The 17,225-nt window shown below is 46.9% G+C and overlaps 1 protein-coding gene across 3 annotated transcripts in view; it reads right to left on the bottom strand.

The window, feature by feature from the left end:
• LOC8030353 (diacylglycerol lipase-alpha) overlaps positions 1-17,225 on the bottom strand; it is a 115,462-nt gene that overhangs the window by 56,212 nt on the left and 42,025 nt on the right. For all 3 annotated transcript variants that reach the window (XM_040206728.3, XM_029966783.4, XM_042293488.1), the window contains exon 2: positions 200-408. In XM_040206728.3, coding sequence (XP_040062662.2) covers positions 200-408 — 209 coding nt within the window. The remainder of the gene's footprint in view (positions 1-199; positions 409-17,225) is intronic.

Below are 17,225 nucleotides of genomic sequence, written 5' to 3'. Positions count from 1 at the left end.
GGGACCGCCACTCGCACACCGCGGTACCAAACTTCACTCAAACTTGCGAATTCTGTCACCATATATGCAGGGAACATCGTGTCGTTTGTATTACGTATGTGCAGGGTATACAAACGCAGACGCAGCAAACGATAACCGCTGTCTTTCCTCCCCCACGCATGCCCACAGCGTGAATGGTGACGAGGCAGGGGGGACGCACCTAGCCTGACGTAGAGCAGGTACTGCATGGAGGCCCTCGGCGCCGTGTCCAGGATGCTGCCGCGCATCGAGACCCAGGAGATGAAGCCCTCGACGACGACGCAGCCGCTCAGGATCACGATGTAGCCCAGCATGTGCCCCTGAAGGTCCGAGATGCACGCCACCTCGCCGAAGTCCAGGACCAGCAGCAGCACCGCCAGAACTATCAGCCTGCCAGACGAAGAAGGCAACGAAGAAAATATAGATTAGCAGTCGGACAAGTTGTGCGTGCTACTGAAAAAAGCTCGAAGTGATCAACGAAGGCGCTTAAGACAGCTTAATTGTAGGAATGCGAAAGCATTCCTACTTGCAGGACATCCCTACAAGCAGCTCGCAAACTTTTTCCTATCGCACACGGCGCTCTGGCAGTGACGCTCTCCCACTCTCACGGAAGCCATGCGGCTCCACGGCTTCCGTGACGATGCATCCGCGTTGCTCTGCTTTTCTTCGTGTTTGATTTCTGAGGCGCGCCCGCTTTGACCTTGAGCGGCCCCCGCAGGAATCGGTCACGAAGCATTTGCGCTGCTCCGCTTTCGGCCAATGGGACTTTAGGTGCCGTTGATCGCTCAGCCATTGGAAACTTAAGTGCCGTTCTTCGCTGCTACAGACGGAATTTAGGTGACGTGTTTCGCTATTACAGACAACGCCTGTTTCGCTCCATGGGACAGTTAATGCTTTCGCATTAAAACTACACTTTCTCTGGGGCGAAAGGAGACGTAATCTGATGCCCTTTACACCTTCTTTGGGCAGCAATGGCGCCTTCATCGTCTTCTCCTCTAGATCACGCCATGCACAGCGCCTGCCCTCTATGCGCGCATGCAGCTGCAGTCGTTCGTTCTGACGTCTCCAGGTCTGCTGAAAGATGTCTGACCAATCAGGGCGCTCCTTCCCGCACCACCCATGCTCTTTTCCTACTCCGTGAGAGCATATGTGGCGAAGAAAGGGGCGTCCTGATTGGCGGAACATGCTTCACCAGGCCAGATGACGTCAGAGCGAACCATGTGCGCGCATACAGAGCATGTCGTCTTGATACGGGGTAATTCCGCGCGTTCAGTAGTGCTTCCCTGATCACAAGATCGGAATGGTGAAACAATTTGAGAAATATTGTATTTACTAAATGAAATGCAGATCGTGAAGCTTAGCTTGTATATAAATATCCCACAAACCTATTTTCATATACTTAGTAATTCAACCCTTTCATTTTCGTGTCAACGCCTGTGGAGTTTTCTTTTACCCAGTTGGGTACAGAGCGCGTATTCGGGTTGAGTTGATAGCAGGAGAGTTTCACAGAACTTCGTGTCGCGTTAGACGTCCCGTGATGTGTTTACTTGGTCTTCCGCAAGGCATAGAAATCAGGAAAGGCGATGATTACTGGAGGAACTAATTATCGCGATACGTTCGTAAGAATATGTGCACGTTTCGAACAAATATATATATATATATATATATATATATATATATATATATATATATATATATATATATATATATATATATATATATATATATATATATATAACACAAAAAAAACTAAAATACCCAGATGCTGTTTTAAAATTCCCAGAATATTCCAGGTTTCCCTGAAAATTCGTGTAGTTTTCATCTGGAAAACGCTAGTATACCTGACGACCGACAGGGCGGTGGCCATGCACAGATGTATTCCGTGATATTTTTGCTGGATAAACGCTCCGTCTAAAATAAACCGCACGGACAAAATTATTAGCGAGCGCGCAAGGAGAGAAGTTCGTTTTTGTGTCGGAGTTTCAAAAGGACATGATTAGGGTTTCGGCCAGACTGGTTTCTGAGTAGAGATTTGCGCAAGCTGGCCGACTGGGTCGCATGCAATGTGTGACACACAACAAAAACATCGTTTGCAGTCGCTCAAGAGAAGGAAAGCCCAATTTTCCTGATCGATGCTGATTAGGCTGGAAATCTCTTCACTTTGCGCCTGACTTTTCGAGACTCGCGAAATTCCCTGACTATTCTCTGCTTTCCCTGTTATCCAGGTTGGTAGACACTCTGAAAATAAGACAAGCGGAACCACCAATTAGCGTAAGGCAGTAACGATCTTCATTACAAACAAAAAGGAGTGAATAGAACGCTTTTTTTTTTATTCCGAACCGCGAATTATGACCAGCAAAAATGTGGAGACGTACCCTCCAAGGAAATTGAGTAAAATATTTCTATCGAACGAACTTCTATGCAGAACATAGCAATAAAGCTTCTCCCTAGCTAGCGTCGTTAGGAATACGTTACATGTATACATTTGCCTTTTACACATAATCCAAATAATAAGATAGGCGGCGAGATAATTAGTTCCGAAGATGGCGACGAGATGTTTCGGCTCCCTGACGTGACGATCAAGATTATCAGTGACAAGTTACAAGTTCGATGGTACGTAAAAAAGCCCACTCATCACGTTCCTTAATCAAAACCGTCCGAGTTGAGAGTCTGACTTCTGTCGATGAGAGCAGAAATAATCCTACTCAAGAGCGTCACAGCGCTGCGTCCATGGCCGATCGTGTAAGGCCGATCACCGCGACGCTTTTGTTCGCGCACGTCGCCAATAGGTATCCGGATTCGTTACGTAATATTCGTGCAAGCACAGCTACACAGACTCTTTTAAGATCCGTTTTATATCAAAGGGGTCATAAAACGGGTTCTAATGTTGGTGCATAGCCTCCTCTATACGGAGAAAGCCTGGCACATCGACGACGGAGCCATAGAGCGCGCGGCCGCAGGAAAAAGGAGAGGAGGAGCGCGCCGAACGGTGACCAATATGGTAGCGCAGAGCAGAAAGGGCAGACCTAGACAGCGAGCGCTTGGGTCGTGAGCGGCCGCTCCCCGAACCACGCTTGTTTTTGTGTTTTCGTCACCGTCGTTTTCGTAGTCCGGGAGAAACGGGCGCGGCGATTCGAAAGGGCGCAGGGAGAAACGGGAAAGGGTGGACGTTGAGTTTCTCCTCTCCACGATATAGCGACAAGAAAAGAGAGAGAAAAAAAATTGTTTCTGCGTTCGGCCGCTCGCACTTTTGTGGCGCTAGCGGTCAAGGTTCTCTCCGCTCCCGTTTCTCCGCCCCTCCTTTCCCATTTACGGCGGCAGTCTTTTTACGCGACGCGCCAGGCTTTCTCTTTACAGAGGCGCTCCGGTCGTAGTCCGGCCCAAGTGTACTCGCACGGACCGCCACTGATTCAAAAGTTTCTTGGTCGCGGAGAAATTGCCAGGATAAAAGGGGAATCTTTCTTGCCTTCGTAAAGCTCGATGAAGTAATTGTAGGATCGACGAAACCACCCGCTGACGGCAGTCGAGGGCGGCTCACGGATTAAGGCCCGTTCACACGCTTGCGTTTAACTACAACCGAGGGAGACCGGTTTTTAAGCCTCTTACGACCTCTTAGGACCACCTCCGCAGCGACGCATCCGGTCGTAAGCCGTTGCAAGAGGCTTAAAAATCTGTCTTGTCAAAGAATACGTTTACATGGACGCGACGGCAGCGCATCGGATCCAGTTAGCGAATCGGATTCACTTGAACCACTACGTTTACATGCATTCGGATCGACCAGCAGCGGCACCATGGTGTCGAAGGTCACAACGCAAACCTCGTGACCTTCAGATTGTTTCCGAGGTGTCCGGTTTGCCTAGCGGCAGGCGAAGCAAAGCTCCCGTAATACCTCGCTCGAGCACTCGATCCGATCCGCTAGCGTATACATGGAGAGTCTCGATTCGGATTGACCATCTCAAACCACCCCGTCCCAGCGGATCGGACCGGATCCGATCCGATCCGAGCTGTTTACATGGACCGATTCGATTCGTTAACTGGATCCGATGCGCTGCAGTCGCATCCATGTAAACGTAGCCAAGGAGAGTCTCGATTCGGATTGACCATCTCAAACCACCCCGTCCCAGCGGATCGGATCGGATCTGATCCGATCCGAGCTGTTTACATGGACCGATTCGATTCGTTAACTGGATCCGACGCGCTGCAGTCGCATCCATGCAAACGTAGCCTCAGTCGGTCGTCCTCGGGTGCAAGCGTGTCAACGGGCCTTTAGAAACGAGAACTGCGTGAGCACTGGACTTGGGCTCGTGGCGGACACTAGTGGCTCGTGTCCAACCACCGCGGTAATGAGAAGAGCCCAAGTCTATAACAATGCCCGGAGCTCAGCACGCCTTTTCTACTCCCAGTGCGTGGGTATGATTCACGTTAAAGGGACAATGAAGGCGACTTTATTAAATTTTTTTTAAATAGTGTTTTTAGGCTTCTCGGGAACCTGGCATACTGCCCAATTTTTCATAGACATCTGTGACGCGTAATACTTTACCTATGAAAGAACTGAAGAAACCGAAACTGAACTATCTGCGTTTCTCGTTTTTGGGCCTCCGAAAACGGAGGTGACGTAGGGAGTGACGTCACATGTGAATTGTCGGTATCGGCAGCATTTAGGGCGTCGAGACTCTGGTTACCGCGGTGGGTTATAGCAGCGCGGTGGCGCGGTCGTTTCGTCTGACCAACATGTACGGCAATGCCGCTCTCGCGAGCGGATTCGGGCTCCTGTTCAGTGACCTGACACCACGGGAGATGCTCCTAAGGACACGGAACTCTGGAATTCCTCTTTACGAGGACGCCCCAGAATTGCCGCCGACCCAAAGTGATTCGCCTCACACCTACGCCCAGACTCCGGCTAACCTGAAGGTTCTGTTCAAGGTCTCCTGACCGAAAATGTAGCGAACAAATTCTGACGCCATCGCCGACACCTCTGCGCGAGACAACGCTGTTCAACCAGAGACTTCGCAATGCTTCCTCGCTTGGGAGTAGGTGAAAACTAGCGTCGCCCGAACGATCACGGGTCTTCAGTCTACCGTTTGGACATCCTTTAACTGCGCACAAATTTGGCTTGACTACCGCTTTGCAGAATCCCTCGAGTGCCGTGTTCCTAAAGTAAACACGGCACCGACATCTGAAACCAGAACCAAAAAACACCCGCGTGCTCCGCGCTGTGTTCTTTATTTTATATATTTTGTTTGCCCATAGTTTCTCGTTGCCCGTTTCGCGTGCAGTGTAGAAAAGAGAAAAATAATTATGGTGTTTTATTTACTGTTTAGTTATCATTTTTGGTTCGATTTATAGTTTTCATGGTTATTCAAGTGGAATTAGAACAGTGTTCATAAAAACCACGAACCAAAGCGTGACCGAGGGCACGTGTCTCGTTTCGACCAATCGCTGACACGTCTCTTGTGACGTCACGCTTCCAGGCCCCGCAGGGTCACGTGACCTCCGCTTCTGCTGGTTTCTCCCGCAACGCTCGGGGCGTCGCCTCGATCGATGCCGGTACGATTATTACCGTGACTGTTTAGTTGATTTTCGCGGCACACAAGCGCCGGTTTTGGCTGAAATTTGGGCAACGTGGCCTGAGGCGTGCCGGGACAATCGCCAAAAAAATATCCGAAATTGCCTTCATTGCCCCTTTAAAGGGGTACGGAAACGAAGTGACGTGAGCGCGAGCTCTCTTCCTTTCGCTTCAAAGTCGGCCAGCGAGAAGCGCAATGCGTATCGCGCCGGTGACGTCAACAGTTCCTGCACTGCCAAGGGTACCGTAGTTGCGAGCGTTGCCGCTTGATGGCGTCAACGTGTGACGATCTCGCTTAGTAGTAATATCCGAGGACTGTACGATCTAGCTTGTCCATAACGTCCTTCGCGACCATACCCGTATTTTATGTGCCACGAGCGTTCGGTTCACCGTGTTAGTTTCACACCGCAAAAGTAGTAGCTCGAGGGAACCTGTAAGTAGAAATAACCGTTAGCACCCAGCAATGGCGAGGGGGAGAGTGAACTATTCTCATGAATTATACTATTTACTGGAATTCTTCTTTTTTATCTACCCTCATGAATTATACTATTGAGTTTCCAGGGGTAACTAACTCTTTGGTATGATATTTGGTGGCTCGCGTTCACATGTTCCTGACAAGGTTTCTCAATCATGTCGTATTACACCGACATGATTAGCTACCACCAGCTCGCCTGCACTCTCACCGTCTTTTCACTAAGGTTTCTCACTTGGGGCGCTCCCAGAAGACACAGTTTTTCTTTCGGAAATGGCGTAATGGAGGCGGCACTCGCGCAGTCATCCCCGTGCTAGAGTGTACCCGTGCGCCTCAATAGCCAGAGACTCCAGGATTTCCCTTGTAAGCTGGTTTTTGTGTTTCCGCTATTTCAGAAAGAAAAACTGTATCTCCTGGGAGCACCTCAAGTGAGAAACCTTGTCAGGAACATGTGAACGCTAGCCACCAAATATTATACCGAAGAAGAAGAAGTTACGCCTGGGAATACAATAGTATAATTTATGAGGGTAGATGAAAAAGAAGAATTTTAGTAAATAGTATAATTCATGAGGATAGATGAAAAAGAAGAATTTCAGTAAGTGGTTGATCCAGCAGCGTGTCTCTCTTTTTATCCACTCCTTGGTTTTTTCCCTCTACGTTCAGCTGGAAACCTTCAGAACCAGAAGCGTGCTCGCGTCGTGTCGTGCAAAGAGCCTCAACAAGAACGAGCTCACTGTGGCCAACTATATGCCACAAGCGATGTCACGAGAACTTTCACACCATCCACCAGATGTGACTTTGAAATCGTTTCATTAGATTTAAAATTAGTTCTCTTGTGTTTTACAGCGTGATATTGATATTTCCGAGGTGCTACCTGTCCCTAGCCCATATTTACGCAGAAGAATCGGCGCTAAGATTTCGTTTCCATACCCCTTTAAACTCCACGACAAAGACACGCGCACCAAACCTGAGAACAACCGAAGCACGCGTTTGCACGTCGCGCGAGAGCTGAAACCAAGGTGGCTCACTTCGTTTTGGCTCTTTCCACCAAGACGCCTCGGTATTGCGTTCAGGCCTAGGCAATCTATACCAGTGAGCGGACATACCGCTGTGGCGCTGCTTTCAGAGGCATGTTGTCGTCACGACATTCCATTGAAGCTGGTCCCCCCCAACTACCAGGTGGTTTTTGATTATCGTTTAATTCACTTTAAAATATGTTTTCTTGCGTTTTCTAGCGCAATATTTATGTTTCTGTGGTTGTGCTGCTACCTGCGTCGTGTTGAAACAAAGAAATGAGCTCCAGAATTTGGTTTCCGTACCCCTTTAAGGGCATAGGATAGGCATTCGGACCTGGTGTGAAACAAAGTATAGACCAACTCAACTCGCTGACGTCACGCCACTGAGGGGGCGCTGCTGTCGGTATACTGCGCACGCGCAGCACCGACGCCTGGTAGGGGCAAAGCGGGCTTGTCTGTGAACACTGTGTTGGATACGGGGCCGTTATAGTGATACGTTATTTTCGATCTAACCTTACAAATTACAGTAGCGATTCAAGATAATGTATCTGGCTGTCGGAGGCGAGCAAATTACAGTTCCGAGCAATATATCTGTAGGTATGGGGATTCGTCGCATATGAATTCGGGCCAAGCGCGGCTACCGACTCTTTTAGGGAAGATTTCAAAAGCCGGTACCTTCGAATACTCTCGTCGGGGAAAACTCCCGATCAATAAAAAACGAAAAGAAAAAGAAGAAAAGACGTGGGTTAAGGTTCCTAACGACTTGGAGAATGTCAAAGGGTACGCGCTCGCACATTAGGTCGGACCGCCAGAGGGATATTGGACAAATTACGCGTCGCATTACGGCAGCCTGAATCCAGAGCCGGCTAGTTTCTCGAAAAAAAAAAAAGTTATCAAATTAAAAAAAAAAAAAAAATTAAGACGATTGGGCAAGTTTTTTAGCTGTTGAAACGTTCCCCGTAAACTAGTAGCGAAAAACATTGAAGGTTTCTGGACTTGACAAGTAACGCTTAATCATCGTCAAGCATATCACCGCCGCAGCCCTTTACATCGTCGGGAACATCATGGGATTACGACCGCACAATAAATCAAGAGTGGCCACAATGGATCCATCCGAAGTTGGGAAACGAAGCAGAAACAATGGGCGTCTGTACATGGAAACTTCCACTGATCTCTATGTCTATTTGCTGGATCGCGTTTGACCAGCTCCTCCTATGGACCGGAATGCGGTCACTGGCGGCCATCTTTAGGTAGAGTTATATCATCTCTAGCCATCATAGTAATATGGCGGACAGTGCAATGGCGGCAGGCTGCCATAAAAATAGCCGTAGATCTAGTACACTGTACCGTGGGTGAAATTTCGTGCTTGATTGAAGTTCTTCGACGAAGCAGATTCTTGAAACCCGGCGTGAACGGTAGCCTCATCTTTGAGGACCCGGAAAAAGTTCTACGAAAGCGCAGCACCGGCGGAAAGCAGCGCAGCTCGCATCAAAAGCAGACTCCGTACCGTCGTCTACTTTCGATGCTTCTTTCGATGCGACTTTCGATACGTGCTGTACTGTTTTTCTCCCGGTGCTGCGATTTCGTGAAACTTTTACCAGGTCCTCAGAAACCGGACTACTGTTCACGCCATGTTTCAAAAACATGTTTCGTCAAATAATTTTAATCAAGCACGCAATATCACCCACGCTATTTTGACCGCAGCCTGCCAACCCACTTGCCAAAACGCTATCTGCCATGGATGGATGATAGCGGCTGCAGCAGCTTACATTGGCTAGAGGTGATATAACTCTACCTAAATATGGCCGCCAGTGACCGCATTCGCGGAGCGGGCAAACGCAATCCAGTAATTGTCATAGAGATCAGTGGAAACTTCAAACATTCACCGGATGTGCAATGAGATGGTACAGAAATTACCCGGGTACTTTTCAAAACACATTGTGTAAAAAAAAAGAAAAAAAATATTAGACCAACAAACTCGGCAAGGTCGACGGCGGACGTTTTTGCAGACGACCGAGTTATCGATGAACGTAAAGGCACGACCACATTGGCGCTTCGGAGGCCTGCGGCGCGACGGTCGTCGCTGCCGGTTGCCGGCGGAAACCAGTTTTCGGCTTCAACGTCACGACGTGCGGCGCCGCACACCCAACCGCTCCTTGCGCGGTTCAGAGCTGAACGCCGCACGCCGCAGAAGAGAGGAGCCAATGGGAGGTGGCGTAGATAGTGACGTCGCGATGCCATGGCAACGCTCAAGCCGGTCCTCGGCGCGTCTCGAAGCGAAGGACGTGTTTCGTGTCGTCTGCTCCCCCTATTTCCCCCCGATGCCTTCCCCAACGGAGCGGTTCCTTGAAAGTTGAAACTAACCGCTGGGAAATTATAGGAGAGGAATTCGGAATTACAAGTGAGTTTCTCCGTGGCACTTGTTGCATGTCGTCCCTGTTGTGACGGATGTCGTGTTGATTTGGTGACACTTTCGAGAGTAGCCTTCATCTCTGGCGCGCCTCCGGGGCAGCAAAGCCCCGGCGGCGCGCCAGACCTGTGCTGTCCTTCAGTGTTTCGGTAGAACCAACTCGGCCGGACCCAAAACCTGCGCCTCCTTCCCTTCAGAGCGCGGCGACGTCGCAAGATCAACGAGCAGGCTAGGATAATCACATTCACGCTGATCACCAGGTCATTATGGACTCCTACCATGTAGGCAGCGAGTGCGGAACGGAAGAATGTAACGAAGAGCAGACGACGAAAGAGCGGGAAATCCGACGGGAGGTGCGATCGCGGGATCCAGTGCTGTCACGTGACGCCTGCAAAACGGAGGCCAATGTGGACTCCTCGCGTTGGGACGCCGGACTGCGGTGCCGCCCGGCGGCGCCGTTCACGCTAGTGTGGTCGGGCTTAACTAACCGGAGGTATCATTTCCCGATAGATGCGGCGAGTAGAGGCCGGACTCTCGTTGTCTACTGGCGCCGCATATAGGGTCGGAGGTCTCCAGACATGTTTGTAGCATACATATATGGAACTGTCTCCAGATATGTTTGTAGCATACATATATGGATAAAGCAAACATGCTTCAAACGGGCTTGAGACCTGTCCCCAGATTATAGGGAGCAGGTTTGTAGCCAGGATTTTGTTTCCTGGGGGGGGGGGGGCGGCAGGGGTTCCATCCCCCCCCCCCTCCGAAATCTTCTATTTTGCTGGGACCCTCCTTTCCCCCTCCCTCTCATAGAGCATTTTGTCATGCCCCCCCCCCCCCCCCCCCCCCCCCCCGGAAACAAAATCCTGGCTACGTGCCTGCTCCCTATAATGTGGGGACAGGTTTCAAGCCCGTTTGAAGCGTGTTTGCTTTATCCATATATGTATGCTACAAACATGTCTGTAGACAGTTCTTTTTTAAATCATTATATATATAATTAGCGTGACAAGACCGTTCTACACAAGGAAGAAAAAAAACGCTCCGGACAGTGTCTGCTGACGGTCGGATGTGTTATATCTTCACCAAAGCTCAGGAAACACAGAAAAAAAAAAAATTACGATAATTACGTTCCACGCACGCGTTTAGTTCTCAACTTAGCCGTTAGGGCGCGCGACGGTTACATTTCCTCCTGTCTAGAGTGGCTTTCAAGGGACTCTCTCCAGCCGCGTAGATGCTGGGTGTTCCCGGCACGTGTGCGAATAAAACAGGAAGAACGAGGAGTGTCCGGCGCATTGTTTCGATGCTATGCGCAAGCGGACTTCCGTTATCCGGCCGCGATGAGAGTCTTCCGCCATTCTTTTTCGGCTGCCGGAAGATTAAAGAGGGAGTGCTCCGCACGACACTATAGTGAACACAAAAGAAACTTTTCCTCGCGTAGGTGAAACCGAAAACAACAACAACAATACTACTATATCATACAAAAAGAGAGTGTGCACACACTGAGGCGTGTTTCTCCATTGTGTGGCAGTCCTGTCACGTCGGTCGTAAGAAAACTGACCGCAAACATGTTCAAAGTGTACATATGCGTGAAAAATGAGGAAATACTTCTATATCTGACTGAGAGAGTTCCTCCGCAGATAACTCTGTCGTCATGTCCCCAGAGCACTCCGCGGGTCTTTTCGCATGCTTTCTGAGCAGTGTAACGTCGGCTCAAGAAGCTGTCGGCGACTACAAGGGGGAATGACTTTCTCCTGGACACCCAAGTTCGGCGGTAAGATTTGCTGCTCGTAGGTATACGCCTACCCGAGCAAAGCGAACAAAAAAGCACCGTGTTCGCACTAACTCTGCCGCTCAGAGGGTACATCGCAGCTGGGGCTGCTCATACTCACTTCTAATTATTCCACCTCGAACGAATACAAACTGGCATTCAATTTATGAAAAAAAGAAATGTAATTCAAAAGTAACTTTTCGAACGTATGTCACGTGTTCTTGAGCATTCTATGAGATAATTATTTAATTCGATAATGAACGATTAATGTTAAGAGAGTGATAACTTTACACCGCACACTCACTATTTATGCAATAAAGTAGTGGACGAGAGCTTTTGCCGATAATCTTGTTTCGAAGTGTGTTTAAAAGAAAAAAGATTAGTTTGTATTACAAAACCTTTTTATGTGTTAAAAAGACACTTTAAAACAAAACTTCCGAAACTATCGTCCACTTCATTATAATGCTACTAAGTACGCGGTGTAAAGTTATCACCCCCTTAGCAATAATATTATAGCAGGAAAATGAGACGCGCGTGGCAATATTTACTGGTTGCTTAAATACTTAGATGGTTACTCTGTGACTGCAATAACTTGCCCTACAATCCACAAGAACAGGGGGAATATGCGATTGAAATTAATTGTGGGTATGCATTCTTAGATATCTTTTACCCTATTAAGAACAGTTTCGTACCTATTAAAGATGGCCGCCGCCCGGCCGGAGCCTCAAAAAATAAGAAAATAAAAGATCTCGCATTTAGCCAACGGTGGCGAATAATCTTCTCCTCGAGCTCCTCAAAAGGCAAAGTTAGAGTCGTCCTAAAGTACTCCAGCTCGAAGCAGCCAACTCATTTAACTTAGAGCCGCACATTTACGCTGACCACAACGAGAACACACTCTCTCCACTTCCCTCGCTTCGGTCGAACACTCTCGCAAACAACTCTCGAATTTTTGCTCCGGGCCTCGCCGGAACCGTCAAACCCAACGCAACAAGTAAAAGAAAAACTAGAGTCCCTAACGTGCCTGAACTTAAAACAAACGCCGTTTTCGAAACTGCCCCCCCTTCCTCCCATTCCACTCCGTTATTCAGATTAACTATACACTCCCCGATAGGGAGCGCTACCCATCAACCAACTCCCTTGCCTTCCGCGCAATTAGTGGAAATGCTGCCGCGAGCAGTTGAAAACGATCCAGCGACGTTGCGGTCTGCGAAGCACTGACGTCATCCAAAAACCGGGGAGCGATAATTACCATAAAACGGAGGAGCCAATTAAGGAACATTCCATCCGAGGCGTCCGAATACATCCGGACGAAAAAAAAATAAATGGCAGCCGAGTTCGGAAAAAGCGTGCGACAGGCGACAGTGTGCAGTTGCGCCAGGAGAAAGATGACGAAGGCGTAAAGGCAAACATGGGGATATACGAAAGAAATTAAAGTATGTGAAAGTAATATTAATGATAATGATGCACGCGACATGTTTTATACTATAGTACAGTCCTCGTTCAAGAATGAATGGTGTCGCGCACCAACCGAAGGGTACGCGAAAATGGACGGAGAAGCAAGCTCTCATTTTTCCCGTCCTTCTGTTGTTGTACCGCTTCCTCCTCTCGTTCTCTCTCTCTCTCTGAGTTGTTCTAATTTGGGCGGTACCTTTTCGTGTCAATCAATGCCCCTTCAGATGGGGGGACATCTCGTAGATAGAAAAATGCGGGCCCTGCGGTTTCGTGATGAACAACCGGTGTTCACCGTGATAGCACGAGCTCCCGGCAGCAATGCACAGCTCATGCATAGCGGCGACTCCAGCGAAATCCGCGCCACCCAGCGGCAAGGACAGAAAGCTGTGGCGGCAGTTTCGCTAGCCAGCCTTCTCGAGCGAATACAATATTCGCGGCACCTGGTGGTCTAAACAATAAGCCTTGAAAGTAGGTTGTCTGTCTATAGGATATGCTGTCTATAGGATACGTAGAAAAATGTTTGGACAGTAGTAGAGGCTTTATTACTACTGCTGTTCAAACATTTTTTTACGTTTACGACTTTCTTGGTGAATTGGATAAAGAGAAAGAGCACCGATGCCGTGTTCGCGCTAACGGTGTCGAACAGTGTACAGGCTACGTAAAACGCACTTGGTGGTGCGACTACACTGCATCCACGCTTTCTTCCTGTTTAACTCATACTGGTCCGGGTCGGAGATCAAATTTTACCACTTACGCTGGTGCCCAAAGTAACTGGACATGTTACGCCGCGAGTAAAAAAAAGTCCACTCTAAAAATCCAAAAGTTTTTCTTTTTTTTTACTTTGAAACGAAATTAAGCCTTGCTGAACGCTCATGCTGCGTTTAAAGGTATCGTCGGAGGTCCGAACCAAAACCAATGTCTTATTCAAAAGTTATAAGTGATTTCCTGAAAATTTCAATAGGAAATATGGCGGCCCACGAAGCTCTCAAATACCCGGGGCTCTATGACGCCAGAAACCGAAAACGGGCGAAGATGGGCCCCATTTTCCCACTAAATTTTCAGAAAATCACTTATAACTTCTGAATAAGATATCGGTTCCTGCTGAAACTTGAGCATCGGGTTCGGACCTCTAGCGCTGCATTTGGGGCGGACAATGAGCGTTCGGCGATACCTAAGTTATGTTTGCTATAAAAAAAAAAATTATTTATTTATTCTTTTTTTCTTTAGGGGGGGGAGACACTATATATTTCTGATCACAGCCTGGCAACTGAGAAAAATGAAATTAAAATAAAAGTCAAACTGAGATCGTTTGCTCGTACTAAATGCGTTCTGGCGATCGTGGATCAGCGCCAGTATCGGTCTTTCATATTGGTAAAAAGTAAACCAGCGCGTTAAAAACAAACCTAAAAAAAAGAGTGTAATTGAAAGAAAAAAAAATAATGCCATAAAAGCAGACGTTTCTGCTTCGTACTCCGATAAAGAGTGCAGTGAAAAAAGTAAAGTGACGGCCCAAGTGTCTGACTTGGGCGCGTTCAACCATTGGCGTCTACCGCAGTCCGTTTGGCAACTAGATGGAGCGTAGCGAAGACTGTCACTTCGAGAGTGATCTAAGATCACAGCAGTAACGTGCAGCAACGTGCGCTGCAACGCGCGCATTCTCGGCATCCGATTGGTTCGCCCAGACGAAAGAAGGTCTTTTAGACGTCGTATTTAACGAGCGTTATTCGCCGCAGACAGCCATTCAAATTTCGTTCTGGTCCATCGCGCGATGCAACGAAGATTTCGCAAGTCCGTAATCAGCACGCTCAATTTTATTCGAACAGAAGGACGAATTCACCGCCCAGCCGCAAACTCGTTTACTGCCACTTGACGGTTATTTCCATCCCTGAGGTCTTTTCGTTCCAACTTTCCTTAGAAAGATGAAAAAGAAGAAAACAGACAATACGCACGAATGAAACGTAAAAAAAGAAAAGAAGAATAATAATAGTGGCAGAGTCGTTTGAGAACTTGTCATCTGAAATGGAAATGACTCTCAAGATGGCTTCGTGGGATTTGGTTATGTTCGTTCGACGGATGTTCCGCTTTTATCGTTTAGTCAAACATGGGTGATATGCATACTGAATTCGGGTTCGTTTAAACGTGACAGACGAATGTCTAGCAGTTAGATCCTTTATCTGGAAATAACAATCACGCCAGTTGTCTTTTTTCGTTATGTTCGCATTTTTTCTTTTCTTTCTCTTCCGATTCAAAGGGCTCTGATGTAACGACAATATGACGGCGTGAAGAAATTGCTTTCATACAGAAGCGAAGATCTGAGCGGTAGCGCGTTTATGATCTGCTTTTGTAGTCGATGACAGCTGTGGATCCTCACGCGTTCATGTTTAAGGATTCTTTCTGCGGTGTTCTTATCGGATATTGCCTCAACATAGTTGGCTGCGTAGCAATAATAGGCTATTGTTCAGTTTTCCGGCTAAACGTAGCGGGAAGACTGAGTTAGCGTTTCGAGTTATTTATTTGAATACCCGTACATCACCTCGAGATGCATTACAGTATAGCTGGGCAAATACACAAAAACAAAAAATGCACATTACGACAGAACACAAAACTAACCAATAGATAGCGTACAGCGATGTTAGAAGCAGATAGGATTGCAATATTGAAAAAACACAGTTGACATACACTCCTGGGCTTCACCAAAACACCAGCTCAAACAATTCTATTTCAACAATATCAATGGGTGACGAGTTCTAGTCTTTTGAAGACCGTGAAAAAAAAAAAAAAAGTGCATATACTCACTATAGTTTTACGCTGGAACGTACGATTCTTCCTCGAATTATTCCTCGTATGTGACAGGCAGGTTTACGTTCAAAATATATATTTATATCTACAGATGCCAGAATAGTTATAGAAAATGCAAGCTTCTTATTTCGGTTATACTATAGCTCTGAAATCACAGCTCCCTGCCGCATGACGTCAAGTTCCTCGCTAAATTTAAAATGATGTGACGGACAAACTGACATAAAAATGACTAAAATTACAATACCATAAAAAAAAGTTTTAATTTATAAAAGCATATGAACATATACACGGCATATACATAAATACGGACACAAACATACAACCAGTTTAATCTCCGTATTTTTCTTCGCACAATATCCGGGGAAAAAAATGCGATATTAAGGGAAAAGATGTTAATAGAATATGTAGCCGAAAAAAAAAAACACACACACACAATAATATAATATTTTTTTGGCGAAACGTAATTAAATCTCGTCGCGTTTTCGTGACAGGACAAATCACCATCGTTTAGGGTTTAAAACGGACGCACTGTTCGACAAAGGAAAAATTAAAACTGCACATAAAATCTTCCTCTTCCATTGTTCGAAATATTAACAAAAAAGTAATAAAAAAAAAGAATCCGGCGCACGTACATTTAATTTCTCTCCTTTTTGTTCTGTTTCATTGTTACGATTACTTCCGCAAAGCGACGTACTTTTAGTAATAATTTGCTTTCTTCCGATTGGGCTGTCGGAACGAACGTCAGCGGCCAACTCGGATAGTTATTGAAGATGACGACACGGATTGGTTCAACATAAAGAATGAGCTCGAGAAAGCATCGTTCCACGTCCTGCTCTTTGATCGCACAAGAGACACCGTTTTCGCGGCAGCCACGAGATGATAGAATAATCACCGGAGTCGGGTTGACTGGACATTGAGCAATGTGACCCATTCGAGTTCGGCGTCTAATCGCAGACTTCATTTTGAGGTCTAAATAAGATTCAGAGCCTCGTCAATTAACCGAGCTTTTTGCTTAGACTGTTGCGAAATTAACTCTCCCGGTGCATTGCAAAAAAAAAAAAAAAAAAAAAAACTAGACGCGCGTGCGTTTATTTTTTAGAGTATCAGACGAACGAATTGTCTTTGGGCTGACATCTATATACAGCGAGGGTCGAATGGATGCAACCCACTTTACACAAATCACACACAAAGAAAAATTGGTTTCGCGAGCTCCGACGCTGTAATTTGCCACGGTGGTGCATCTGTTTTGGACAAATTTATAAGGAAAAACATACTGCCGTTAAAAGTTAGATATAAAAAAAAAGAATGTCCTATGGCTCAGAACGGACTAAAAAAGAAAAGTGCGGATTTTGTGGGCCACTTGGACACTTTATTGGACATAACAGGGAACGAGAGCAAAGTCTTATTTAGTTTCTTCACTCTCTGTTCTGTTTTCGTTAAATCACAACCTCTCAATGGCCCACAACAGTGTTGTTGCTTTGTTGTTTTTTTGTTTTAGTTTTCGTTTTGAGCTGGCATAAAAATATATATATATATTTGTCAGCGGGGAGGTTGAGGCACACTTTCTCTTTGGTGTTTTCACCAGACGTGTACATATGTTCCTAAAATAGAGTAACTAAATTTCGTTACTCGCTACTCAATCCAAAACGTAACTAAGTACGTCACTCGTTACTGCAATGCAAAAGGAACGCGTTACACATAGAGCTTGAAAGTAACGCGTTCTTTTC

The sequence above is a fragment of the Ixodes scapularis genome, unplaced genomic scaffold (genome assembly GCF_016920785.2).
Source record: "Ixodes scapularis isolate PalLabHiFi unplaced genomic scaffold, ASM1692078v2 PGA_scaffold4__175_contigs__length_147842914, whole genome shotgun sequence".
Classification (NCBI taxonomy): domain Eukaryota; kingdom Metazoa; phylum Arthropoda; class Arachnida; order Ixodida; family Ixodidae; genus Ixodes; species Ixodes scapularis.
This window is presented reverse-complemented; position numbering and strand designations above follow the sequence as displayed.